The 26,871-nt window shown below is 31.8% G+C and overlaps 3 protein-coding genes across 4 annotated transcripts; 1 reads left to right on the top strand and 2 right to left on the bottom strand.

The window, feature by feature from the left end:
- Positions 1-767: 767 nt before the first annotated feature.
- Positions 768-4,541, bottom strand: LOC106069385 (vesicle transport protein USE1-like). 2 transcript variants are annotated; one of them, XM_013229039.2, is made up of 6 exons: positions 4,389-4,541; positions 2,209-2,258; positions 2,033-2,111; positions 1,716-1,881; positions 1,410-1,603; positions 768-968 (listed from the first exon to the last, which is right to left on the bottom strand). In XM_013229039.2, exons 1-6 carry the CDS (start codon positions 4,488-4,490, stop codon positions 795-797), a joined length of 765 nt encoding a protein of 254 aa, XP_013084493.1. In that variant the 5' UTR covers positions 4,491-4,541; the 3' UTR covers positions 768-794. The 2 variants fall into 2 exon arrangements, with proteins under 2 accessions (XP_013084493.1, XP_055878805.1); XM_056022830.1 differs by lacking the exon at positions 4,389-4,541 and adding an exon at positions 2,675-3,589.
- Positions 4,542-8,208: 3,667 nt separating this feature from the next.
- LOC106069380 (NADH dehydrogenase [ubiquinone] 1 alpha subcomplex subunit 13-like) lies at positions 8,209-13,164 on the bottom strand. Its single transcript, XM_013229033.2, has 4 exons — positions 13,007-13,164; positions 10,175-10,253; positions 9,628-9,699; positions 8,209-8,716 (listed from the first exon to the last, which is right to left on the bottom strand). The coding sequence occupies exons 1-4, from the start codon at positions 13,092-13,094 to the stop codon at positions 8,509-8,511; spliced, it is 447 nt and encodes a 148-aa protein (XP_013084487.2). The 5' UTR covers positions 13,095-13,164; the 3' UTR covers positions 8,209-8,508.
- A 53-nt stretch (positions 13,165-13,217) lies between these two features.
- On the top strand, positions 13,218-26,850 carry LOC106069381 (F-box/LRR-repeat protein 4-like). Its single transcript, XM_056022812.1, has 16 exons — positions 13,218-13,472; positions 15,131-15,221; positions 16,742-16,871; positions 17,545-17,637; positions 18,089-18,252; positions 18,777-18,877; positions 19,923-19,993; positions 20,336-20,405; positions 20,778-20,887; positions 21,002-21,111; positions 21,323-21,452; positions 22,581-22,676; positions 23,759-23,866; positions 24,773-24,859; positions 24,952-25,056; positions 25,173-26,850. The coding sequence occupies exons 1-16, from the start codon at positions 13,218-13,220 to the stop codon at positions 25,312-25,314; spliced, it is 1,863 nt and encodes a 620-aa protein (XP_055878787.1). The 3' UTR covers positions 25,315-26,850.
- Positions 26,851-26,871: the final 21 nt, after the last annotated feature.

Here is a 26,871-nt window from a genome sequence, read left to right on the forward strand (position 1 = left end):
TAGGTAAATGGAACTAAATTTGAATATTTGCTTAAATTTAGAGACAAAATAGTGAGATCAGAAAAGACAAATGTGTTGTTTGTAAAATGTTTTACATGTTTCGGATGTTCCTTCAGAGTTGAAGATAGTTTACTTCCTAGTCCAAACCTCCCACAGGACGATGGGGGATGGGAGCGGGCAGGATTTGAACCCTCGATCATCGATAAATCCGAACGATAGTCCAGCGCGCAAACCGCACGCCAGGCAGCCATCCTATACATCGTTGCTACAGTTTTGGGTGGAGAATACGTCAAGGTATTTTCAAAAGTTAAGTCAGATGACCAAAGTTTCCAGGGATTCTAGTATTGGGTAAGAATCGATCAAACTTCTCATTTTGAAAAAGAATATTTTTCCAAGTTGAAATCATAAATCAAAAGAAGACACACTGTATTGCATGTAATAATATACAATATAACTTGAAAATAAATTCACAGTAGTAGACTTAGAGACTGAACCGATTAGATCCTTCAAAACAAGACTGTTTCTTCTAACTACAGTTTGTGTTTTATAAACTTGTAGTAGCCAAAATGGAATAGAAATTTTCCATTTTTATTATCTCCCCACCATTATTTACCCTCCCTGTAGAAACTGGAAGCTACCAGAAGCCACTGTGTACCAAAACATCCTGACAGCTCTGATGTCTATGTCACATGACTCAGATTAAATGTATGCATTTAAAGTAAAAAAAAAAGAAAGGAGTAAACACTCAATACAAAATATAAAAACCCTTCTATCTGAACTATGTACACACATGTTTATTTAGAAAAAATTCTCATGAAGAGAACCATAGATATGAAAGTTATCACAACAATGAGAAGCATGAGCCAAATCCACCAGGAGCATGTCTTGGTATGGGCCTCTAGGCGTTCACTTTCTAGTTTTAATTTGCTCATGTTGTTATCAGCCAGTACGGTGCTGTCTGTAATTATCTGTGGTGAATACAAAGTAAATGAATTAAAACATGTAATTATTTGTGGTGAATATATAATTATCTTTGTTGAATACAAAGTTTAAAGTAAATGGCTTAAAGCACATAAGCTTCATAACAAGTCGGTAATGGTACTGGTATATGGGTTGGGGGGAACAAGTTTCTGTTTCTTCAGCTCATTATACAATAAATAAATACAATAAATAAACTCCTAGATGGAGATGGTATTCGCCCATGGTTATTGGTGAGCTTAAGTTTACTACAAAGACCCATGGTTGTGAATGAAACATTAATTATACATTTCTGTATCATTATTACAGTTCATGGCAAGTGGTAAATTGGTCGCAGTTCATTGTTTTTAGTGTATGTTATATAACCTAAAAAGCTAAAAAACGTAAGACTATAACTGTTTTAAAAAAAATATTAAATTCCCATAAACAACCTTGGTATCCTCTCTCACAACTCTCCCAGCATCTGTAACATTTTGACGCAGTGCACGTGTGTGCATCAGCATTTCCTCTGCTAAGCGCTCCTGGACTTTATGGTGATGTTGTAGAATTACATTGATATCATCTTCTTCCTGAGGTTTCTTTCGCATCCTCAATCCACTGTCATCATCTATGTGAAAGCCATCATCTTGGTGGAATGAACAATTTTTTTAGCTCATAAAAAACTACATAAGAAAGTAGAAAAGAACTGAACACTATTTGATATAAACACAATATGTCAAATTTAATGTGGATTTTACCAGGAGCAGTTTGTGTCTTGAAAGATGGTCCCAAAAGCTCAGACCTCAGGTCTTTCTCACAGGTAGCCTTAGCTTTGGCTTGAAGTTGACGCGATGGTGCACTCGTAACACTTGTTCCAACTGGCCGCAGCCTTTCAGTTATTAAGGAGCGTTCAGCAGCACAGGGCTTTTTTCCATGGATAAAAGAACATGTAGACAATGTCAAATAGAAACAAATTATGAAAATGAAATAATAATGTATTTTTCAAAGAGAAGTTGATTTAGTTTAAGACACTTCAGCACTAAACCCACAAGGTTCATAAGTTTCTTAACATTACCTGTTTTTCTGCTTCTGATAAACCCTTCAGAAGGTCAACTTTTTTCTGATATTCTAGAATTGTTTCCTGAGGAGGTTTGCTGAAATGGATAGATTTGAAATTAAGAAAATTAATGTAATCAAATCATAACAGCAAGTATAAAATTATTTCATACACAAAAATTTTAGATACCGTACCTTTGAGTTTTCTTCAAATCCACTAAAAAGTTTTGTAAAGCTGCAATATACTGTAAGATAAATGTAAGAAAAATAATGTTCACCATTAGTTATGTCATTAAGAGTATGCAGGGTAGAGATTGGCATACAATAAACAATAAGAAATGTAATATGGGGATTGAATGAAATCAATCATTTATACCATCGCTTTTTTCATTATGTGAAATATTTGTTATATAAGTACATTCAACTATTTCCTTTTAAAAGTATACCACAGAGACTGGTTAAAAGTCTGTGAAAAAAAGAAATTATAAACAAACTACTAAAAGTAGTATATACGTATATATATATATAAGTGCATTAGTCCACATATCCTAAAAATATGGAATTATAGTTTACAAACTTTGGAAACTAAATTTACACTAAGCTAGTCAGCAATGTGTCTATATAATCGAGACCAATCGCTACAGTAGTCCTCAACACTGACCTGCGACATCACAACCTATGGGCAGTTTAGACCAATAGCTTGTTGCCACATCACAGGTCTGACATCACGACATTTCATGTGGCATTAAAGAATTTGGGTTGTACAACCATAACTCACAAGAATTGACAGAATACAATGGAGTTTTAAACAAAAATACAAACGAATGAGGATCATGCATAGACCTACATACTAAATCTTTTTTTACAGAAATACATACTTATGGTATACAATTTTCATGTGTGGAGTTGTTGACCTCCCTTAATCTCCTCCACAGGTAGTGAACAGAGACCTCTAAATCATGTGAGTTTTTGGCAGTACCAAAATCAAACCTGTTGCCAGGTATATAATTACAAACTTCTTCTGAGAACCAATCAGGGCTATAAACAGCCAACTATATAATAAATGACATATTTTGATGACATTGCTCTATTAGGGAGAAATGGGAGATCAGTGATAGGTAAACTTTTATAACCTCTTCCCAGACCCAGTTAGTGTCCACAGATTTTAAATCTTAAAATTAACAGAATAATACTCATGATACTTTCATTTTCATCCAATCCTAATATAACTAATAATTCTACAGTCTAGATTCTAGATCTAGAAATAATAATAGTAATAATACTAGAGAGTCTAGAACAGATTTACTTTTTTTTTTTTAATTTACAGACCACTACTTAGTTCTTAAATCCTCTTGGATATACTTAATTAACCAACTAGACTAGTCACTAGATATAGTGATACTACTCTGTGGTATTCAGACTATGACTACTACTGTCTGATACACTGACTCAACACACTCAACAGTCTTGACATTATTGACAATCACAATGAATGACACTAGAGATCTAATGACAGTCTTGATGAGTCTTGACAACACAAGATACTGATTAATTTGCAAGTTATTGATTAACATGCATGAATGACAAGATTTGACACATGAAATTACATTTGTAGGACATAATTAAATAATCTTCTGACTTCATTTTTGAAGTAACATCTGTAACATAAGATAAAATATATTAGAATATTTAGACAACTGACTAACTTCTAAACTTGATTATCATTATGATTATAATTATTTATGATGATAATTTGTAAATGATTTTAGATACTACACTATAATTCACAATAAGTATATATATAGATCTACTAGATTGTAACTAGATCTACAATATTTTATCTATGATCAATGTAGACCTGTATTAGTAGTATTAGATCTAGGACTAGTTCTAGTGTATATTTTATAAACAACACTCAACAGTTACAGCGAGCTAGTCTCAGACTCAGTAACTCATTATTTTTACTTTTAGTATTTGAGGAGTATTAGTTACTCTTATTAGTATTAATTAGACTTAGACTTAAGAGTATTACTATATATTATTAATAGACTATTACTAGTAAAAATTTTTAAGTAAAAATACTAATAGTATTACTACTACTACTAGTAAGTACTAGGTACTACTACTAACTACTAGTGATACTAGGTAAGTAGACTAGTTTAGTGTCGTGATCATGAACGGAGATGTCTACTCTAAAAGACTCTAGTCTAGTAAAGTGAGTTACTTAAATTTAAACTTAAACTACTTTAACTTTAACTTAAATTTAAAGTAGAAGTTAAGTTACACTACAGATAATTCAGACGACACAGTTACGCTATAGACTGAGAGATCTATAATAAAGCTAGTCTTTAATTACATATTAATTATTCGTGTACCTTTTCAAATCGCCAATCTCTGTGTTCCTTATCTTCAGCCATTAATTCACATTGTCTTAATAATCTGTTAAAATTAATTTCAATACGTGTTACAGCGGCCATTGTTGTTTATTATGAAATATAAGATTAAACTTCAGATCAAAAGATCATAACACTGTACCACAGGCCTATATATTTATATAATACTATTAAATAGCTGGACGTTTATCCATAGAGTCACGCCCTAGAGTTAGTTCTATGACGGGTTCACGATTACCTCACTTTAAACCTTTTCAACTTTAAAATATTTTATTTTTTTAATTTGAAAATTATAATCTAATAACTGAATTAAAAAAAAAAAGTAGTTCCTGTTCATCACCAATACGGAAGTTACATTAAACTATAATTAAATCAAAGGAACTAAAGTATTTTGTACAGTAAAGAGTAAATCATTTTATTAATGTTTAAATTCATTGAGACTTTTAAGATCTTATTTTAAGAACTTAATAATAAGGCAGCTGTATATCTAATATCTTAAATCTTCTTGTCATTCAGCTGTACACTTTTTACTTGTAAAAATAAGATCCTGAATTCCAATATTTTTTCCACATACAGATTGAAATTCTACATGTTTTTGGATCTTCCTTCTGATTTTGAAGATAATTATATCCTAGCTTAAAACTTCACAGAAAGACCGGTACTATGGCATGAGCAGGGTTCAAACCTGGGACCATCAAGACCACATAATGACAGTCCAGAGGCATGTCATGACCAGGTCCCGCCATAACAATTATAATAACAAGATTTACAGACTATATCAATGCCACTCGTTGATCAAGAAATATGAAAAGGACCAAGATATCTGTGTGTAGTGTCTCAATGAACACTTTATGTTGCTTCTGTTCTATTTATGTAAATGTTTCTGTTGTGTTGTTTTTAAATGAGAAAAATGTAAAATGTTTTACATGTTTCGGATGTTCCTTCAGAGCTGAAGATAGTTTACTTCCTAGTCCAAACCTCCCGCATGAAAAGATTCAATGTAATCACAACAAATTTCCATAAGGATCAATTAAGCAGTCTTACTCTTTTTAATCAGTTTATTTAATTGTTACTTTTGAGCTGAATCTTTTTTTTAAAGTCCTTAAAATACTTTTATATATAAATACTAGCTTTATCCACAGGATATGTCTATTGATTTATTCCTCAATTTATCACAACATACACTTGTTTGTAAGTTCCAAGAATAAAAAAAAAAAAACATGCCACCACAGCTCATGCTCAGGAAAAGAGAAGTGAAGAAAATGATATACATAAATAATATAAATAACTCTCTACAAGCACTCTCAGTCTGTGAGCTCTAGTATCTGCTACTAGTGCTTTGATACTTTGAAATAGTTGACATGCTGTTTATTTAGGCTGGAATCCTAATTATTTCCACCCTTCAATGGTACTACTCACATACCTTTGGCAGTGAATTCTGTTTTCACTAGCCTTCCCCCAACAAAAGTCCAACATACACTCAAGTCTTTCTCAAGTCTACGTCTAGATGTAGATCTAGTCACTATAACATTCCCTTTCACAATTTGATAACTTTGTACACACTAACACATGCATTCATAGGATGTATGTTAAAAAAAAAAAGAAAGGAAATATCAATAGTAAGTTCGGTGCCAAACAATAAAAATGTAAAAAATTATTTTTTTTAAAAAGACAAAGCTTATATTAAGTGTTAATTGTTATCAATTAGTTTCAGTCATGTAATTATATTTGTAATAGATCGATCCAATCAAACTAACAATAAAAAATCAGTGTGATTAGAAATATTTTTACCAATGGTTTAGCTTAGTGCAATTTCATGCTTTAGCTTTCTTAATGCACTGGACCAGTTGGGATGGAAAGGGGGGGGGGGGAAGAAGGAAGTATCTGGGTGCTGGTTACAGTGAAAGCTTTTTAAATTTATTTGATAAGAAAAAGTCTGTACTATTTGAATGTAAACTGGAGGGCTCAAGCCCCCTTAAGCCAAAACACTAACCACTAGGCAAGCACTAAAATGCTTATGAAAATAGGTTTTATAGCTATCTATTGCTAGTTTCAAACTTTTAAGTGATGACCTAATACTCTACACAAAGCATAAAGGGGACTAATTCAACTTATACCCACACATCTGTCAAATAATTTTTTTTTTCTTGTTTGATTCTGAACAAAATAATTGATTATCAATAATTAATTAACCAATAGGTTATTTTTTTTTATTGGTTCTTAACTTGTTTAGTCAGGTACAAGCAATAATTATGCAAAACTTGATCCCAGATCTAGTGTGGTACAAAAATTGTACTAGATAGAGTTAGTTAATATAAGCTTTGTAAAAAAAACAAAAAAAAAAACGGATGGAAGTATAGTCATTTCAGTTTTCTTGAAACTGTTTAGTTGAGCCTTGTATATGCTAATTAATGCCAAGTTATAACAATTTGTGTCCATCGCAACAACAAGACAATTAGTGATAGGTGAGTGAAAGGATCAGTCAGCTAGCTAGGGCTTTGGCCTTTATACGGTATACCAGTTTTTAAATTTATAAAATATATATATATATATATATGTACACACACATCCCCTTATATTAAAAACCTCAGAACAGCACTCACAAAGCTCAACCACAACAGCAAAAAAACTGTTATTCAATGGATACCAGCTCACATACAACTAGCAGGAAATGAGAAGGCTGACACACTCGCCAAGAGTGGGAGAACAAACTCACAAGTTAACTCTGCACTCTATCCAGAAGAAATGAAGAAATTAATTGTAGATAAAATAAATGAGAAATGGACGAGCTCCCATCCAAATCACAAGAAAGATGATGCTTACTATAAGCTATCCCGACAAGACCAACGTCTAATCTTTCGACTCAGGACCGGACACAACAGAATGCGACAACACATGTTCCGGAAGCTCAAAATTGGAACCAGTGAAATCTGCCCATGTGGAGTATCACCAGAAAATGCCGACCACGTCCTCCAAAACTGCTCTCTCTACCAAGAGGCCCGTATAAGACATTGGCCCCAAATAGAAAGAAAACTATATGGAGAGCTCCCTGATTTGGAAACCACTGCGCAGTTCATCTCATGTATTGGTCTAGTCATATGAACACTCCAACATAACAATGAGAACGATGAAGAAGAAGAAGATCCCTTTTAGATGGAACAACTCAAATTGATTTAGGCCTGACCATTCCAGAACCATGTAAGAAGTGGTCACTGGCACATCATGGATATGTGTAAAATACAACAGAAATAAAAGTGAAAGGCTTGTACCCTGATAATAGCAAACAGTTACTCCTAAACATTAAAATTTCTCATGATTATCTTGCTTGTCACCATATTGAAATGGGCACCAAATTTTGTATTTAATAGATTTTTTTTTCACTTACAAATTTAAAAACAAAATGTATCAAATGTGCAAGAATTAATACAATTACAAAATGTATTATTTATTTCAAATTTACATAATGAAACATTATTATTTTGGGATTTCAATAAAAAAGTTACTAGTTATAATTTTTTTTTAATTTAATGAACTATTATTAGTTTTGAACTAAAACAACTCCACAATCAAGAAAATTTTCCATTATCGCTCATATTATATAAATATGCATGTTGTCAGACTTTTTATGTTTTAGGTTTTTAAAGAAAGATGTCTTTATTGGAAACTAGACAACCTACTAACAAATGCAAAGGAAATAAAAATGTTTCAATTATTTGCTTAAAAAAAAAAAAGCAAGTCAAAGTTTACTAAAACAATAGTGCAAAAGAGATAATATCTTTACAAAGAACACACACACACAAAATAAAAAGAAGAAAATTGTTTTTATTTTTTTAATATTCAAAAATTAACAGTTACTACAAGCCATCCATTCATAAGAAATATTCTCTTCATTTTTACAAAATACACTTTCATTTAAATACACACAATCACTATACAAATTAAAGTCAACTTTAATCTTTCTATAATTTGTGTATTATTATTAATTAATTGTATACAATATCTCTCATTATTTTCTATTGTAGTTTCTTTAAAAAAAAAAGAGTGCAAACAGTCAATTAAACTAACTAGAGAATTCATTAAAGACAAATCTTCACACAACACTTCAAAATCGTTTACGTTTGTCATATTTAAAGTCTTCTTGCTCTCTATAACTCATATGTGCAAGAAGCTCTTCTAAAGCAGGTTTAACATAGCGGTTACGGGGGTTGTAGAAGACTGGTTCACCCCAGAGAGTACCAGTTTTCCATCCCTCAACATTCTTCATCAGTTCATTTTCTTCATCTCTGTTTTTTCTGTAGTGCTTGAGTATCCTGACATAAACAAGAAAAACATTCAAAATACATTTTTAAAAAGACAATACCTACTTAATACAGATATAGAGCAACTGTTTTTCTCTCAATAACTAAAGAATGCTTGATTTAAAAAACAATGGAACATTTTATAACCCGCACCCCCCTTCCTGCCCCCCTGAAGAAGAATCCTGGTTATGCCAATGTATAGATCTACTATACTTTATAATATTCAATGATAGGCCTTTAAATCTAGACTTGGAAGAAGATGCACAAAATTTTCCTATACATTAAGTTATTGAACTCTTGAATCAATAATGCCTTACATTTTGGAAATTCCTGAACGTGATAGTCCTTACAAAACTGATGTTGGATCTAGATCTAGTCCTAGTTCTCTAAGCCAAATTTAAATTTCTTTGTTCACTTTGAGAAATTATAACGGTCAAACTAGAGTTTTTCCAGTGTGGCGAACGAGCCAGTTATTCTTTTCTCAGAAATATACATATACTGTTAAGTTTCTAGGAAAATACTTGAAGCCATTTTTTGAATCCGTGACTAGATTCCACCCTACAGGTTCCATGAAGTTCTGAATTAAATAGAGTAAATATACATCTTAACATTATGTCAGTAGAGTAGAGCTAAAAAAAAAACAAATAATAGCCTTATCATGATTAGTTTGAACAAAAAAAAAAGTAACTCCTTTTGTAATTAATTGATTTTTTTCCTTACAAGTAAGGGTAAGGCTTTATTATTTTTTTTTTTTTAAAACATATAGGGGCTTTTTTTCAAAATAAAAATTCTAACAAGTAAGGTTCTGGTGTTGCATCATAAGTCACACATCAAATTGTTTAAAAATTTGTAAACATTATTCAAGAAACTTAAAAGACATGACATTAACAATTTTGCATCATAGAACAAGGGAAATAACTTACGCTCTATCTCTTTCAGCTAAAAGAAAGGGCTCAATAGCTACACGAGATTCCCTCATCTCAAGTTCATTCAATCTAGAAATAGTTAATAATTTTATCAGGAGCATACTTGGAAATGAAAGTATGTTATCATCTTAAGTTTTAAGATAGACAAGATTTGAACAAAATAAAGAATTTAATTCTGAAAAAAAAAAACCACAAGGTATGATGTTGTCATTTTGTCAATTAATTAAATTTAAATTTGGAACAAAGAAGAAAAAAAAAAGACATATGTTTGCTTGTATATCATGAAAAGATGTAATAATAAAAAAAAGCATAGTGTTAAAAAAACATTTAGTCAATCAAAAACGGTGTTTCTCAGCCTAAATAGAAATATGGTATTTGTATTAGTGTATAATGCACATAGCAGAAAAACTTGTAGGAGTAAGTATTTTGGTTAAAAAAAAAGGTACTTTGATATAAAAACCTACTAAAGGGGATATTCAGAAGAATGATGGCAGAGAAACATTTGATCTATAGTACAGTAATGATTTATAAACCAAAAACTTACTTTTTAGTGTTTCTCCATCTGAAGTAGAATATCCAAGCAATAGAAGTAAAACCAGCGAAAAGTGCAAACTGAGTATAGCCTTAAAAAAAAAAGAGAAATAATCTAAGATATTTAAAAAAAAATAGATTCAGGTGTATTATACCAATGTGTTGCTTGGTTGTTAAATGGAAAGCTTTGAATTGGAAACCCCGAAAAAGCCAGGGCTTAAAAATAAGAATAACTGATGTATTCAGGGATGGATTTAGTGGAGGGAAGCCGGTGCTTCTGCCCCAGTGAATCCACAAGAGAGGGGCCCCCACAATAGTACTCTATATCTTTCATGCTTTTAGCTATACATGATATAAATAGCTTTCTAAAAAGTTAAGGGGCCTCCACAAAATCCTGCTCCGGGGCCTAAACTTATATAAATCCGGCCCTGGGTGTATTTGTTTAAAGGGAATGGAGGCAGCCGTTGAGAATAACATGCATGTTAACTATCAAAAGTGGTGGTTAAGTGGTAAAGCACTTGTTAACGCAACCAAGGAGTTTCAAGTTCAAATCACTACAAGAAGTTAAAGTTCAAATCACTATGAAAAACTGGGTTTGAATTTTTAGGAGGCCCTGAGTCTACCCAGTTCCAGAGGGCACCTGACATAAGGTTAAGAAAAGTTAAAGGCCTTTGGCCATTGTGCAAGATCTGAAAGGGATATTTACTCTTTTTTGTTTTTATTAACCATGAACCACAAAAAAAAGGTTGATTTTACAGGCCCCATAAACACATAAATTTTTTTACTTATTTTTTTTTTTAAATTTATGAATAGTAAGTATTCATTTTTTAAATATTTAAAGATAATAAATGTCAACAAAGAAAAAAACAAAAAAAAAAACTTATAACTAAAAATAAGACTGCCTTATTGATCCTACTTGGAAAAGTGTTATTAAATGATAAAATTGACTCTTTTTCAATTAAAAACAAGAACATTCCACCAGTCCAGCATAAAAAGAACATGTAATATAATATACAAGTGAACCACTAAGAAATTCATTGAGTGAATTCAAAATACAGACAACTTGATATTTTTCAAACTTCAGGCAATGAGCAGTCTCAAAGATTATATATAAAATATTAGTTCTGTAGCTTTCAGTTCTTGTATTAATGGACAGAAGCCACACACTTCCAGGTGATTTGACATAGTTATGGTGAAGCAGGGGGTGCTTGTCTTGTTAAATGAATTAGAATAAAATGAGGCATCATTGTTGAACAAAATTTAATCCAGATAAGGTAGTGTCATGTGTGTGGTTTCAACACACTTTTTAAAAGACTGTCCAGATAATGCAACAGTTTAGATGACATATTTCCTTTCAAACGTTATTGCATATAATTATGCAAAAATTAGTCATTCTTGTGTAACTGTATAGACTATAGTTTATTACAGAAAAACAGCCTCTTTAAGTGACTTTCTCAAGGTTTTCAAGATGGTTTCCCCAATAAAGCCTGCTATCAAAAATAATACCCAGATATCTGTAAGACTTGACATGGAGTATTGACATGCTGCTGTTTATCTGTAGTTGATCAATTAATTTTAAAATCTTGATTTTTTTTATATTATATTGTAATATACACCAATATAAAAATATATCCATCATAGACTTCCTTGAGCAGAGTATTGACCCTAGATGAAGTTTTTCTTCATTGCCTGTCATACAATAATAATACTTTTGTATACTTAGATTAAACTTTTGTTGTAAATTTAGGCCAGCAATGCAACAAAAGGGAATCAGGATAGATGAGAATGATCAGATGACAGTCAACAAGCACACACACTAGACCAACTCTGACACACATTTCTATTTCTATTCTGCTCTCTCATCTTGGAAGAATTTGTGAACACACCAAAATATTAGTTATGTTTTAAATCTAGATCTGTACAGGATTACAACACAATAATACAGTTTATAGCAGAAGATGGTGCATACATACCTTCTGCACTTTTTTTATGGCATGATTGTGCAATGCTTAGTCATAACATTATCAGAAACTACTAACAAATTAAAAAAAAAAAAGAAATCTGCTGTAACTCCTTCTATCTGGCATTTATAATGCAGAAAGACAATGGTGAATGGATGTGACAGCTTCTCTTTGAATCAAGACGCAACAGGCTAATTCTGGAGTGGCATAACTTGCCATCCCCATAGATATCTCTAGTTTGTAAAATAAATGGGCACCATATGATTCATTCAAAATCAAATGATTCTAATTCTAACTAAGAACTAGATCTAGTTCTAGATAGACTAGTCTAGAAGATCTACCGGTACCGTAAATCTACACACTACACTAGTGTGTGACTAGACTAGTAAATCACTGTGTCTCAGACAACCGTCTTATTTTAGTCTTAATCAGTTAGATCTAGTGACTGTCTTAGTTTACAGTTTACTCAGTATTTTTTTTTCTTTTTTTTTTTTACTGTCTACACTACTTGTCACTACACTGTGACTGTCTAAATGTCTACAGACCAGTGACCAGTCTAAAACTCGATATAGCCTAAAACTCTATCTAGTCTAGACTTACTAAATATATAGATCTAGATCTAGTTTAATATACTCTATAGACTAAAAGTGCAACTACAACTACATTACTACAAGTAATAACACTCAAGTCACAAGTGACTAGTGAGTTACACACAGTTACTTGAGTTACACACTCACAGACAGTTCAGACACAGTGGAAAACTCAGCAGCCCTGAGCCTGAGCGGGGCTTAAGCCGAAAAGTCCATCTAATCTAGATCACAAGATGAGATCATAAACAAAATTGTTTGGCAAAGAGTGCATAGAAATAATATTCAGATTTTTACCACCAAAGAGCCTTTTAGGTTTTCTAGCAGCCCACTCGTATGGATTAAAGCCTCCCTCTGGAGGCATATCTTGCTTGTAGGTAACCATTTTGACCTTCTGATGAAGGAAGTGCTTGTTGACATACACAAATAAACGAAAACGAAAGTGGAACTCTCAAAGAGAAGGCGAAAAAAGCCCTGCTAATAGATTCTGGTCAAAATCAAAACAAATATGGCTCGTTCACCAGAAGAATTTAATGAGTTGCATGCACATATTCTTAGATCCGTAAAGCACTACACAACCATGCAAAGTAAGGGAGACGTTTCTCCGGTAGCAAATTATCTAATCAGATTAGAGGGTCAAGACGTTACAGATTTTAGTTCCCAGTATGGAAGTGAGTCTAGCATTTCCTACGTAGCCAGTAACCTGGCTGGAAAACCTTGCGTTTTTCCGTCGTACGGTGACTATACTCAAACGTGTGTGTTTGTAAGTAATCCTTCTTTTTTTTTAAATAGAATGTTTAGATCTAGATTTTTGTATTGGCTTGGGCCCGCTACTCTTTGTGATTTAGATCTAGATCTAGAAAAATTAGACAAGATCAACATAATTTCATAAATGACGCACCCGGTACCAAATTCAATCAAATTGCATTAATCTGATTAGTTCAGGCTCAGCCTAGGAACAAAAGTTAGAATAGTTAGATTATTTGCATATGATTTCATAACTGGTATTTGATTTCACTTCTTCTAACTTTAACATCAGTTTCAATAGTTTGGTCCAACATCAAGCTTAATTAGTTAATAGAGTCTAGTCCCTAAAGCTAGAATCTATACTATGTGTAATTCATTCTCTAATTAGATCTATATTCTTTTATTACCCAGGCTGCTAGAGTAAAGTGCGAAGTTCGAGCGCATTAAGCCCGCTGGCAGCAATTTTCAAGTTTGGATTTTTATAGCACCGTAACGGTCTGACCTATGAAAAAACTGATGGTATCTCTGAATTCCTCGTCCTTTTTTCTATAAAAATAGATTGGATTTAATGTATCACTAGGCTTAGTTAAAATTAAATACAAAGTCAAAGAGGTGTAGAGTAAGTATCGCCAAGCGTACTTTTCCTCGAGCGGATTTTTCCCCAGTTAGTAAGCTCGATCGGGTTGTTGGAAGGTTCGAGCAGATCAAAGAAAATATACCTAAAAACATGTTTTAATATTTAATTTTTACTATAAAGTCATTTTCTTTTTACTCCAGCGCAAGAACACCATCCATTGCACCATTTCCCACCCTCCACAACTTCAAATAGTCTCTTTGAGCTGATGAACCATCAGACTTAAAAATAGCCTTAATCCCATTACCCATTTCCTTCACTACCGGGTAGTAAAAAAGAATAATTCCACACCTCCTGAGTTTGACCTCACCATGAACTTAGCCTTTACAAGGAAAAGGAAATAGTATGTGTCGGAAGTAAAGAAAAAAGGTGCATGCGCAGTAGCAATATAGTAGTAATTTGGTAAACATTCAAATAAAAAAGTTATAGCAATAAAAAGTGAACTGTTCGAACCTCTTGTCAAATCGGGACTGCTCGAACTTCGCACTTTACTCTATAACAAAATTTTTTTCCTAGATAAATCTATAGTTCTGTTACGTGTCCCACCAGAATCCCTGTGAGCAGTGTTCCCATTTGTCTGCAAAAGTATACCTACACCCATGAGAGGCCATACTAACATTCTTTTGCTAATAAAATAACACCATACAGCCACATCCCTGTGACACCACTATTCAAGCCGAAGGAACACTTAAGAATTAGTCCTCCCATATGGAATAACTTAAGATAAGCTGTCCCACTAGCAACACATGGATGGACTAACAGCCAATATGATTTAACAATTACAATCTTGGGGATAAGCTTTAAGAAACTCATAGGCAAAATGTACCGTAACCACAGGTCATTTAAGAAGCATAGAACAGTATTTTAAGTGATTAGAATTCATTATGGGCTCCTGACATAAGAAGACTTCTCTGAAAATCTGTGAACTAATTTTGAAATTGTGTTGGGTTTTTTTTTTTGTCATTCTTCATAGATTTTTTTTTGGACAATGCTTATTCACTTGTTTGTTAGACTGAGAAGTAAGATTTTGTTTCTTTCAGAGAACTTATGGACCTTGGTGGAAGAAAGCTCCATCTGGCACCAAGAGATATAATGGGACACCATCAGAATTTGTGAGTGAAGACTTCATAGGTAAGTTATGGGATTAGTTATAAATTCAACATAAATGGACTTTGAAGCTTTAGTACCAAAACACATGATGAATAAACATGACATGTAACACATAGAACAGATTAAGAGTACAAATGTTCAAGTTCTCATCAGAGCCTCTGTCTACTTTCAACATACTTTTCTTACCTATTTTTCTCAAAGTCATAAATACAAGGAGAACATTCAAAGAAATTTAGGATTGAACAAGGACTAAGCCGAGGAGACACTTTCATGCATGCTTTTCAATCTGACTCTAGAAAGAGTAATAAGGAATATACAAATAAACACAAGGGGAACAATTACAAAAGCTGGAACGATATATAGCCAACCTCTACAATACATTGCGTATATACAGATGATATTGCCTTATTGGATAAAGATGCCTTTGACATTGTTAGAGCTTTCACTCAACTGGAAGAAGCATCTTGACCAGTGGAACTTGAAATAAATGACAACAAAACCAAGTTTGTTATTTAGAGAAAATCAGACAGAAGAAAAATATGTTAACATTCATAACCACTAGTTTGAAAAAAGTAGAAACGTTTACATATTTAGGATGCATGATACATTCAACAAATGACCTAATGACAGAAGTAAAGGAACAACTAACGGCAGACAGCAGAACTTTCTATAACACACAACACAAACTTAAAAGTAAATTTATATCTAAGAAAACATAGAAAACTATCTACAAAACAATATTTAGTCCAGAAGTTATGTATGCAAGTGAAACCTGGACGCTAACTAAATCAGAAAATCTACTAAATACTTGGGAAAGGAAAATTCTCAGATAAATGTATAGTGCTATACACGAGGAAAGGGGGCGCATTAGCTGAGGTGTTAAGTGCTGGCTTTCGAACCTGGAGTCCAGGGGTTCAAATCTCACTGAAGACTGGCATTTTCAATTTCTGGATTTTTAGTGTGCCCCTGAGTCCACCCAACTCTAATGGATACCTGACTATAGGAAGTTGGTTGTTAACCATTGGCCAAAGAAACGGATGACATTAACATCATCTGCTTTTTACATCTAAAGGTCTAAGAGGGGAACATGAGGAAACGGGATGGAGGACTCGCACCAACCATGAAATATACCAGCTATACGAAGACCTTTCCATAGTAACGAGAAAAGGGGAGCAAAGATTGTTCACTGGCAAAAAAACAAAAGGCAGGTATCCTAAAGGCAGACTATGAATACAGTTGCTTGATGATGTAGAAGCAGATTTACAACAGCTAAGAGTCCAGGCATGGAGATATAAAGCCCAGGATAGATCTGAATGGAAAGATGTGCTAAAGCAGGCCAGGGCCCTGCATAGGCTGTAGTGCCACTTGAATGGATAGATGGATTTTCTCTCAATAACTTTTGTACTCAATTGCTGTTATGTCATGTTTATAATTTCTATTGACCTTTTTCTTTTCATTTACATACATTATATATGCAGAAGTCTTGATATTTGTCTTAACATAAGACTAGGTCTAGTTGTTGAATTTGTTTCTATTCACAGAAATCTCCTTTAGTGAATCACTTTATCCTGTGAGGCTTGAAGTCTATGAAACATACAACCCTGGTGCCATTGTTAGAATCTTAGCATGTGATCGGGCAGGAGGAACTGATACTGACAGTGGACAAACTTTGTAAATTATTTTTATTTGATTATTCTTTTAGAATTCACATAAACTTGTAGGTTATTTCTTATTGGAAAGTTGTTGTTTGCTTTGTATGTAGGTATGGAAATGTGTTGTGAGACTGAAAATGATGAAAAAAAAGTGATTCATATTTAAAAGAAGTTGTATTCAAAAGAACTTGTATTAAAATGAATGCAGAAAAGAGGATAATAAATATCAATATCACAGATTAAATGAGCAGCCATGGTCTGTGTGATGCAGTTCAAACATTAGTGTAAATACCCAAGCACAGTCACCAGGAAGCTGCTTTATAATGAATGTTTGTTTTAAAAATGGAGCGTAAAATATGAATTTTAAATACTTCAAGGGCTTCAAGTGTATTACAATATTAAGCAAGCTCAGAATTAGTGTAACATGTTCACATAATGTGATACTGGATGAAATTGTTGCATCATGCATTGATTCAATTCAGGGGAGTGAACTGGTCAAGTGAGCTGCTGTAAAAAGAGTTGTGCTCAAGTTTATTTCTGAATTTCTAGTCTATTAGTTACCAGATGAAATGTAGGCACTCCAAGACAACCCTTCATTTATGCTGATAATTCACTCCATTAGGTAGAATGCCAAAATTACAAATTAACTTATTTATATGAAAATAGTCTTGATGTTTTTGTCTTGTGTCTAGATGGGTCACTTTGTGGAAGTACAAACCCAAGCCCTGTCCACAAGAGCCTAGAATATTTGCACCTCACTTAAAGAGGATACAGTTCACAACAAAGTAAGCTTCTATGTTGAGCAACAAAAAAAAAATAGAATTACATTTTTCTCATTTTACAAAATTAACAGAGCTTTTTCAATAATGAATATTTACATTTTTAAGTGCAAAATAATTATAGTTTATAATAAAAGCACTTTTAAAAATTAAATTACTTTATTTTGAATCTTAAAACATTATCATAACAAAACTGCATAAAATGAAGAAGATTTAATTGTAAAATTAGAACAAAATATTATCACTAAGCATTACTTATATCTTTTATAGTGCGGCCTAGTCCTTTTTGTTTTTTAATTTTCTTTTAAAGAAATTATTTTGTCTGTATTTCTTAAATATCTTAATCTATTCATTAATTTTTTTATTGGGTATTATTTAATAGCTAAGTATGGAAAGACATGAACTTTAAAAGTAAAAAAAAAAATAGATTAAAATTTTTGTTTTTTAATGTACTTAGCCTCATTCGGCTAGAGCTAAATCACCATTTTTTGGATTACTATACTGAACTGGATGGCATCAAATTAATAGGAACCAAGATGCCCCCAGAGAGTTGCACAGACACCTACCAACCAGCCATGTCTAATGATGCAGATATTGATAATGACATTGAAAATTTAGAAGGTAGGAATCTTTTTTTTTAAAGTATTCTACTTAAAGTGACTCTTTATGAGCATAAATATGAAATTGTTATGAAATTTGGGGGTGAAAAAAATGCTACTTATCTTCAACATGGAGCTCAGGTTGAAATGGTCGTAAGAGGCCAATTAGGCCAATAGTCCCTTCTCCCCCTTTTGGGTACCTAAGTATCGAGTCCATTCGTAATAGGGATGTAAAAATATACATTTGTTTGGATCTTTCCCAGAAAAAAGTTTCTTCAGGTTGGCAGATTGAGGCAAATCTTGGACAATAGAACAAGAAGTGATGAACAAAATAAACCCATAAGAAATTGAAATGAATTTTTTTAAATGTTATGTTTATGTTGAGTATCTGTTGGATCTTATTGCTGAATTAGATTGTATCACACTGATATTTCTAGATATTGAATTTTAGTTCATTCTTTTTTACAATGGCTAAAGCACTAAAACTTATAACCTAGTAATAATTTGTTTTAACAAATAACATTTCTAAAAATATCTTTTGTTTAGACTTACTGACGGATCATAACACTGAGGATACATGTCTGGCAGATAGATTGACACCTTTAAATATTAAATCATCAGAGAGTTGTCTTTTTACCATTTTACCGGTAAATATTTACGTACATAAACTAACCAACTACATTTTGGTATTCATTAAACAATTTTCAATTGACTAGTAAAATTGATTCCTAAGACATGTATTATTTTTGTTACTTAAAGCCTATATGTAAATTATATTTTGTTACTTTAAGCCAATATGTCAATTATATTTGTTACTTAAAGCCTATTTGCCAATAATATTTGTTATTTATATCCTATTATATGCCAATAATATTTGTTACTTATATCCTATTATATGCCAATTATATTTGTTACTTAAAGCCAAGCCTATAGGCCAATTATATTTGTTACATAGAGGCTAAATTCCATGCAACTCCCCCTTTGTAGACACTGTGCCCACCCTTTGTGAAACTGTAAACCATATCCTTTTTGAATATCCCTTCCTAATCCACCTTAGGCAGACCCTACTACAACTACAGCCCAACATAACCAACACCCTGTACAGCAGTGCTGAACAACTGAAGAAAACAGCACACTATTTTTCCTTGGCACAGTCTGCAAAAGAGCTCACAGCTCAGCAGCAAAAAAGCTGGCTAGAAGAAGAAGAAGAAAAAGCCTATATGTCATTTATATTTGTTATTTAAAGCCTAGATGCTAATGACCAGTAATGCTGCCATCTTTGTGCTCAAGAAAGAACAATACTGACTTGCATACTTCTATTACAATAGAAAAATTGGTTGGTCAGCATGGAAGAGTCAACTTGGCTGCCTTCTGCTACTTTATGATTAGTGGTTTCCAGAGTTGGCCTTAGTAATGCGTGGGGCCTAGGACGAGTGTCATATCAGGGCAATGTATATTTGTTGGATGGACTGGCGATGACAAAAGGTTCTCTTTATTGCAGGGGCCTCCTTAGGCATGGGGCCTGGGGGAGTGGCTCATCACTCCCTGAGACCACCATGTGATATCTTACAAGAAATATTAGTAATATGCTTTGTTGGAGCACACTCCTTCACTTAATAGGTGCATAATATATTACTGGAGTGAATTAAAATGAAGTCTGAGCTTTAATTGAATGACTTCAATGTATTTCAGAAGGAAATTATTCATCTCATCTTGTCATACCTAGATATTAAGGATTTGTGTCGGCTGGCCCAAACTTGTAGGTTAGTTTTGTTGGTCTCTTTTCAAGTGCAAAGCACTTTCTGAAATCAAGCTAAACCATGTCTTAACACATTATTTAGCTCCAGGCTAATATTATACAAGAAATAAATATTATTTTAACATACTAGACTAAAGATTGTAAGATCACTATGATTGAGGCTGTATCATTCTAGACAAAGTCTATGAAAGTAACAGAAAAGCTATCCATTAATGAATGTTGCCTAGCATGTTCTGTAAACATCAATAAAGCATCAAGCCTTTTTTCTCCTTTTGATGTATCCTAATAATGAAAAATGATTTTAAAATCCTGTGGAATATCAAAGTAAACATTTTTTTTTTATCAGAAATTTAAAGATGCACTGTTATGACCCTTACTTATACCAAGATCTGAATCTTCAGCCATTTTGGACACAGGTGATTTTTTTTGTTTGTTTGTTTTTGTTTTTTTGTAGGATGCATTTTTTATTTCATCAATCAGCTTTTGTTTTTTCTTTTCAATGACTTCTTACAAAACATGACATTCACAAATGAGATGGGATGAATGAGAGTTGCCTTATTTTGTTTGACATATTTCATGTTAATGTTATTTGAAAAAAAAAAACATGAAAACATTTCCCTTAGAAAAGTGACAGAGTACTATTTCCACCCTAAAAAAGTTTCACATTTTAAAAAATATTCGTTTCATAATATGATCTATGAAAAAGGCCATTCTTTTATCTGTTTATGTTGGTTAATATTGAGCTTCTAGACACATTGCACTTTTTATTTTTGTCTTGAAATTCACAGATATCAAGTTCTAGGTTATTACTGATAGCAAACAAATGTCAAAGACTTCAGCGTTTAAATTTATCCTGGGTGGGTAAAGGAGGTCACATGAATGAGAATCATTTTAAAATGTAAGAGCGCAAATTTATTATTCTTTGGATTTTTTATTTGTTAATTGGCTTTAGAAACTTTTAACTGTACATTACATTGAATTGTAGTATTATTACATTCTTACATTGTTTTAGGTTTCTGAAAGAGTGCTGTCTAGAACTGCAAACCTTAGAATTAAGCTGCTGTAATTTTGTTGGTAGCAATGTCCTTGATGATGTGATAAGTATATGTAGCAATCTCATAGGTAAAGATAAATAGTGTTCTAGACATTTCATAAAGTATACATTATTACCTTAGTATTTAGATTTACGCAGCAGTATTCGTAGCATCTAAACACTGTGTGCAAAATATCTGAGAAACTGTAATGATGATTTTAAGATTAGTTGGCATGCTTTACTGCTAGTTTAATTAGTTTGTGATCTATTTGTAAGAACATTTTTTTTTCTTGTCTCTAGAGTTAAACCTACACAGTTGTACTCATATAGAAGATTTCTCTTCATTCAAAAAGTGGCCTTTACCTAAGCTGAAAAGGCTAAACTTGTACAGAACTAAGATTGATTATACCTCTTTGTCTTCTGTTATCAGGTAGAATATAACTTTTGTTTTTGTTATAATGAAATGAAGTTGCTCATATATGTGGCATACTTTTAGAGTTTCATAGAAATATAGGCCCTCTTGTGAAGACTGGTTTATAAATTCTCTTTATCTTGAATGATGACAAGATATAACAGATTGTTTGTCATGACCTTTTTTTCTTCTTTAGAAAGCTGGTAAATGGTCTTCACCTACACCTGCATTCACATAACTCCCTAATGATGTTTTTATTGTTATTATTGTTAAACTTTTGAAAATGTTGCTGCAAAAATGTGTAGTTAGTCTTAAGTTAAAATTAAAAAAAAAAAGTGGATGTTGGTGTGACTATTATTTGGAAATATGAAAATAAATAACTAGTTGTTCAGAATAATATATTCACATGAAAAAAAAACAATAAAAAAAACAGTAGTGACAAGCACTTATATCATATCATTAAACTCATGTAAACTTTTGCACCATGCTGCATCACTTCAGTAAAGGAAATGTATATTAATGGATTAACTTAGGAGATGAAATTGAGGGCTATGAGCCTATTAAATCCCATTCACAACTTGAAACAATTATTTAATTATTGAGGCCTCTATTACTTTTATTTTTTTAATGCTAGCTGTTTCTTTATTGGATCTGATGTTTTGAAACAAGCAGTTGAATATCAAATTATCACATTTTCTATAATGATTTTAAATAATTATTATAACATAAACCTCCAGTTCTTGAATATTTAAAGTGAATTGTGAAAACTAAGAAGAAATAGACTAAGTTTAAAAAAATTTGAAATTGAGCAGGGTTTCAGCAGAACAAAATAAATTTAGTTTATAAAATAAACAAAAGTTATTTAAACAAAATATTTTTAAGTTATTTCTATAATCATAATATTTAGAAGTTGTTATACATTTCATTGAAAAAATTTTTGTATGAAGTAATGATTTTTATTCTACCAAGCATAATTGTTAGGGAAATTTAAAAAATCATATTTAAGAATTTTATGGTGGTTGTTATTTTGAATCAGTTTATTTTTTGGTATACCATTATTTCTCTAACTAAATGCACTTTTTTCTTTAAATATATTTAGTTTAAATTGTGTTTTATTCTTAAAATCACTTTCTCTTATTTCTACAGAGCTAGCTGTGATTTAGAACATTTAAACCTTGGGTCTTGCCAGCTTTTAAATTCCAGTATCAACCTTGTTTTAATGGATCTTGGCACTTACAGCAAGTAGATACACTTTTTAAACTAATTGAAACAATACTGAATTTGTTCAAAATTTAAAGCTATTTAAAAAAAAAATGTTTAACAATTTCAATCTTGTGTGCATAACAACACTATCACTCTTATTAAATTTTTGAAGTACCTTAAACCTAAACGAATTTTGTATTTTATTTTTACTAAAGTTTTTTTTTCCTCTACTTTGTAAATTAAGAAGTCTACACCAATTTTCTATGAGCCAAAGGCAAATGGCTAAGTTATAATCCCTCATCTCAAGAAAACATAAAGAAACTAGAACAAATACAAAATTGAGCAGTGAGATTTTTAATAAACAAATATTCCAATTTGATTAGAGTAACACCATTAGTAAAATCACTAAATATAGAGACACTTCAGGACATAAGGATAAAAAGTCAAGTAGCAATAATACATAAAACATTGAACCATAATGTACAAATAGAAAAACAAAACCTAATGAAATACTTAGAAAGACACAAAGATAGAGGCACATTTCTTATTCCATACTCTAGAACAAATTCTTACAAGTGCTCCCTCTTACCTAGTCCATTAGAGAATGGAATGGGTCACCTAAATCAGCCAGGAAAACCAACTTAGCAGAGTTTAAGTCTTTGATTAACATGCATAATTAGATTGACACATGAATTGTGTAGGACATAATTATCTTCTTTTTTGAAATAACGTCTGTAGTCTATGAGATAAGATAAACCACTTGCAATATGCTAAAGCAAAACCGTTCATCATAGTAAGTCTGAACACTGACCTGAGATGTGTCAATGAGCTATTGGTCTCTACTGAGCACAGGTTGACACGTCACAGATAAGTGTTTAGTCCTACTATGACGATTGGTATTGGCTTATGTTTGCACCCTAGTGGCCAGGAATTTTACTTGAGATAGTTCATTTCAGCTGACCTATCTATTGAGAAAAAACAAATAGTGAACAGTGATTATGCTATCCTAGAAAACAAAAAGACACAGGCGTTTCTTATCTATACTATAGAACACTACATGAGTAGCGAGGTCTTAGTTCTAATCAATGAAATAAAATAATTGTATCTATTTTTTATTTTAGAAAATTAAAAAGTTTAGATCTGTGGCGAATGAAGTCTTTAACTGAAGATGCTTTGTCTCACATATATCTAAGCTGTCACTTGTTGGAAGAACTGGACATTGGCTGGTGGTAAGAATCATTGAATAACTGTAAAAATATAAAAAAAAGTACCCCTTTCAGACCTTGTGGTCTATAGGCAGATGATGTAAACGTCATCTGTTTCTGTGGCCTACGGTTAACGAGGGTGTCATGTGGCCAGCACAACGACCAACCAAATTTACTTTTTCCCAACTAATTTCAGTTACCCATTAGAGCTGGGTGGACTCAGAGGCGCCCGAAGATCATGAAATTAAAAATCCCAGTCTTCACCAGTCTTCTATCTTATGTAATTATTTCACATAACTAGTGTGAATATATATTTTGTTTCTATAGTTATAGTATATTTAATGCATAAATTGTAAGACAAATTTCCTCAGGATAATAAACATTATTATTATTAATTATTTGGATTTATTTTTGGAATTGAATTGTATTGTGTATAATAATTCATAGATTTCATTTCAGATAATTAAATTATTCAATTCTTTATGAAGATTTTGCTGTTATTTTCATCATTTCTATTATTCCCGGCTGCACTTGGATGTTGGGTCACTAAACTTAGTGTTTAGAAATACACAATTGTATTCAGCACCCTTTGCTGGCTAAAAACTGTTCAGTTTGCTATAGCACTTCATAGTTCCAGCACAGAGTTAGTGACTCTAGATTTCCCCCACAGTTCTTTGGGACTCTATTTCCTCTATTCCACTATTTCCTCAGATTCCCTGCACTGATAACGGTATAGCTTGACTCTTTTGTGGTCAAAAACAATTTCCTGCTTTTACTTATCTTGTTGTAATGTGCGTTGACCATGTGTAAGAAAGTCATCTCTGTTTTAATTTTGTATCTATTTATGAATAATTTCCAAATAATTTATGAATAATTTTTAATAATTTATGAATAATTTTCAATGATTGATTATTGAGCTTTCTCTTACAGTGTTGATATCAAGTCTGAGAGAGATTGTTATATAAACCTGGCTAAAAACTGTAAATACTTGAAGAAAATATTTTTGACAGCAAACAGGTAAATGCTTAAATGTTTGAAAAGCGTACTTGTACCAAAGTTCTTTTTTTTTAAATCAAAATTTTGTCAAGTCCCAATTCGTCTACTCCTAGAACTGTGCGAGATATTGACTTGCGTATGATTGCTTTGCATTGTCCACTCTTAGAGCAGTTGGATATATTGGGGACTAGAGAAGTGACAAGAGAAGCCATTGTTTTGTAAGAACATTTCTATATCGTAGATTTAAATAGATTTTCTTTTTAGGATCACCAAATTAAAAAAAATATTTTTTTTACATATCTCATGCCCCTTGATAGCTTATTTCTCTCTACAGTGTCCTTGAATCCTGTAGAAATTTGATTTTACTGGATGTTTCATTTTGCTTGGGAATTTCCTCTTCCGACGTCTGCTCCTGGAGAGCTGCCTTTCCATTGGTCACCATAAAAAAGAGTTTTCAGAATGTATCTGTAACATAGTTCGAAATTTCTGCACAAGCCACAATATTGCCACGCAGAGTATTGGGCATTTTATTTGATTACAGAATAAAAATTGCAGTGAGTGTTACACATTTGATTGTTAGTCTTCAAACAGTAGGACATTACTGTAATTAAATTATTTTCAATTGTAGATTTATGTGTGTATGTGTAAGCATGAGAATGCTGGAAATCTTGCAAAATTAGATTTTGTAATAATTATAACAATGACAAATATTTTTTGAAATGCTTTAGAAAAATTTGTGATAAACATTATTTATCAATTAAGAATATTAATTAAAAACTAAAGAATCTTTTCTTTAGAATTTTTAATTTGTTAACTTTGCATTATTGTAAATTTAAGAATTTCTGTTAGTCAAAATGTTTTTTTTTAGTTTCGAAAATTCAATAAGATGAAAATGAGTACAGATAGAATATTATTTAGTTCCTTAAATTTAAACTCTTTGTTTTCATATTTCTTAAAAATCCCATATTTAAACACATTTTAAAACTTAGTTATAATTTATTATAATTAGTTAAAATTAGACAATCATATGTAATACATTAAAAGATTTATTACAAAAAGCTTTTGTTCATAAAGTACTTGATGTTCAAGGTTTAAGCTTATATGAGTACATTTGTCCTACAGGCATGCTAACATATGAAGCAGGTTATTCTACACTACCTTTTTCTGTGATCAGCATTTGCCAATTAGTTAAACACTTGTTTTACCCTCATTGTCCTAAATACCACAACAGCACTCTTCAGCATACTTAGCTTAAGTTGGTCCCTATTTATCCTTGGTATCTCAACCTAACTGATGATTCACATTTTGTAAGAAATTGTTTAATCCAAAAATTTGCTTTTTTTTATTATAGTTTTCCCTACAAAAAAAAAGTCTTTATGGTGCTATGTACTTGTGTACTAATTTAAACTGTTATTCAGCCCTTTACCATATTACCTCATCATTGATATAAAAAAAATAAGTTTCCCTTTCAGAACTTATGATCTATAGGGCAGACGATGTAAAGGTCATCTATTTCTGTGTCTGACGGTTAACATTGGTGTCATGTGGCCAGCAACAATGCAAACTCTTTTACTTTTCCCTGACATCAACTGAATATTAACTATATTCAGTTTAACCTTGCCATTGATTTGTGATAAATTAAGATATTTTCAAATGTGTATGTAAAAATTAATTTCAAATTTAAAACAAACTGTATATAAAGATAGAATTATGATAATTATGTTATATCCCAATTACCGCATGTTACTTTTATAATGATTTTTATATTATTACTTTTACAATGTATAACTTACATTTTTTAAATTTGTTAAGTTAAAAAAATGTTGATGGCTAAAAGGACTTTGTATGAAAAGTATAAACTTATTTGAAGCTTATTGATTAAAATACTTTTCTGTGTTAACCCAAGGTACTGAAGACTATTGTATTAACTAAGCTTATTCCTCAATTGAAAGGATTTAATGATTTTAATTATACATCAGCTGTAGCTATAAATAAATCAGATTTAATGTATTCCTTTTTTTTGTTTTAATTTT

Source organism: Biomphalaria glabrata, chromosome 1, assembly GCF_947242115.1.
Source record: "Biomphalaria glabrata chromosome 1, xgBioGlab47.1, whole genome shotgun sequence".
NCBI classification, from domain to species: domain Eukaryota; kingdom Metazoa; phylum Mollusca; class Gastropoda; family Planorbidae; genus Biomphalaria; species Biomphalaria glabrata.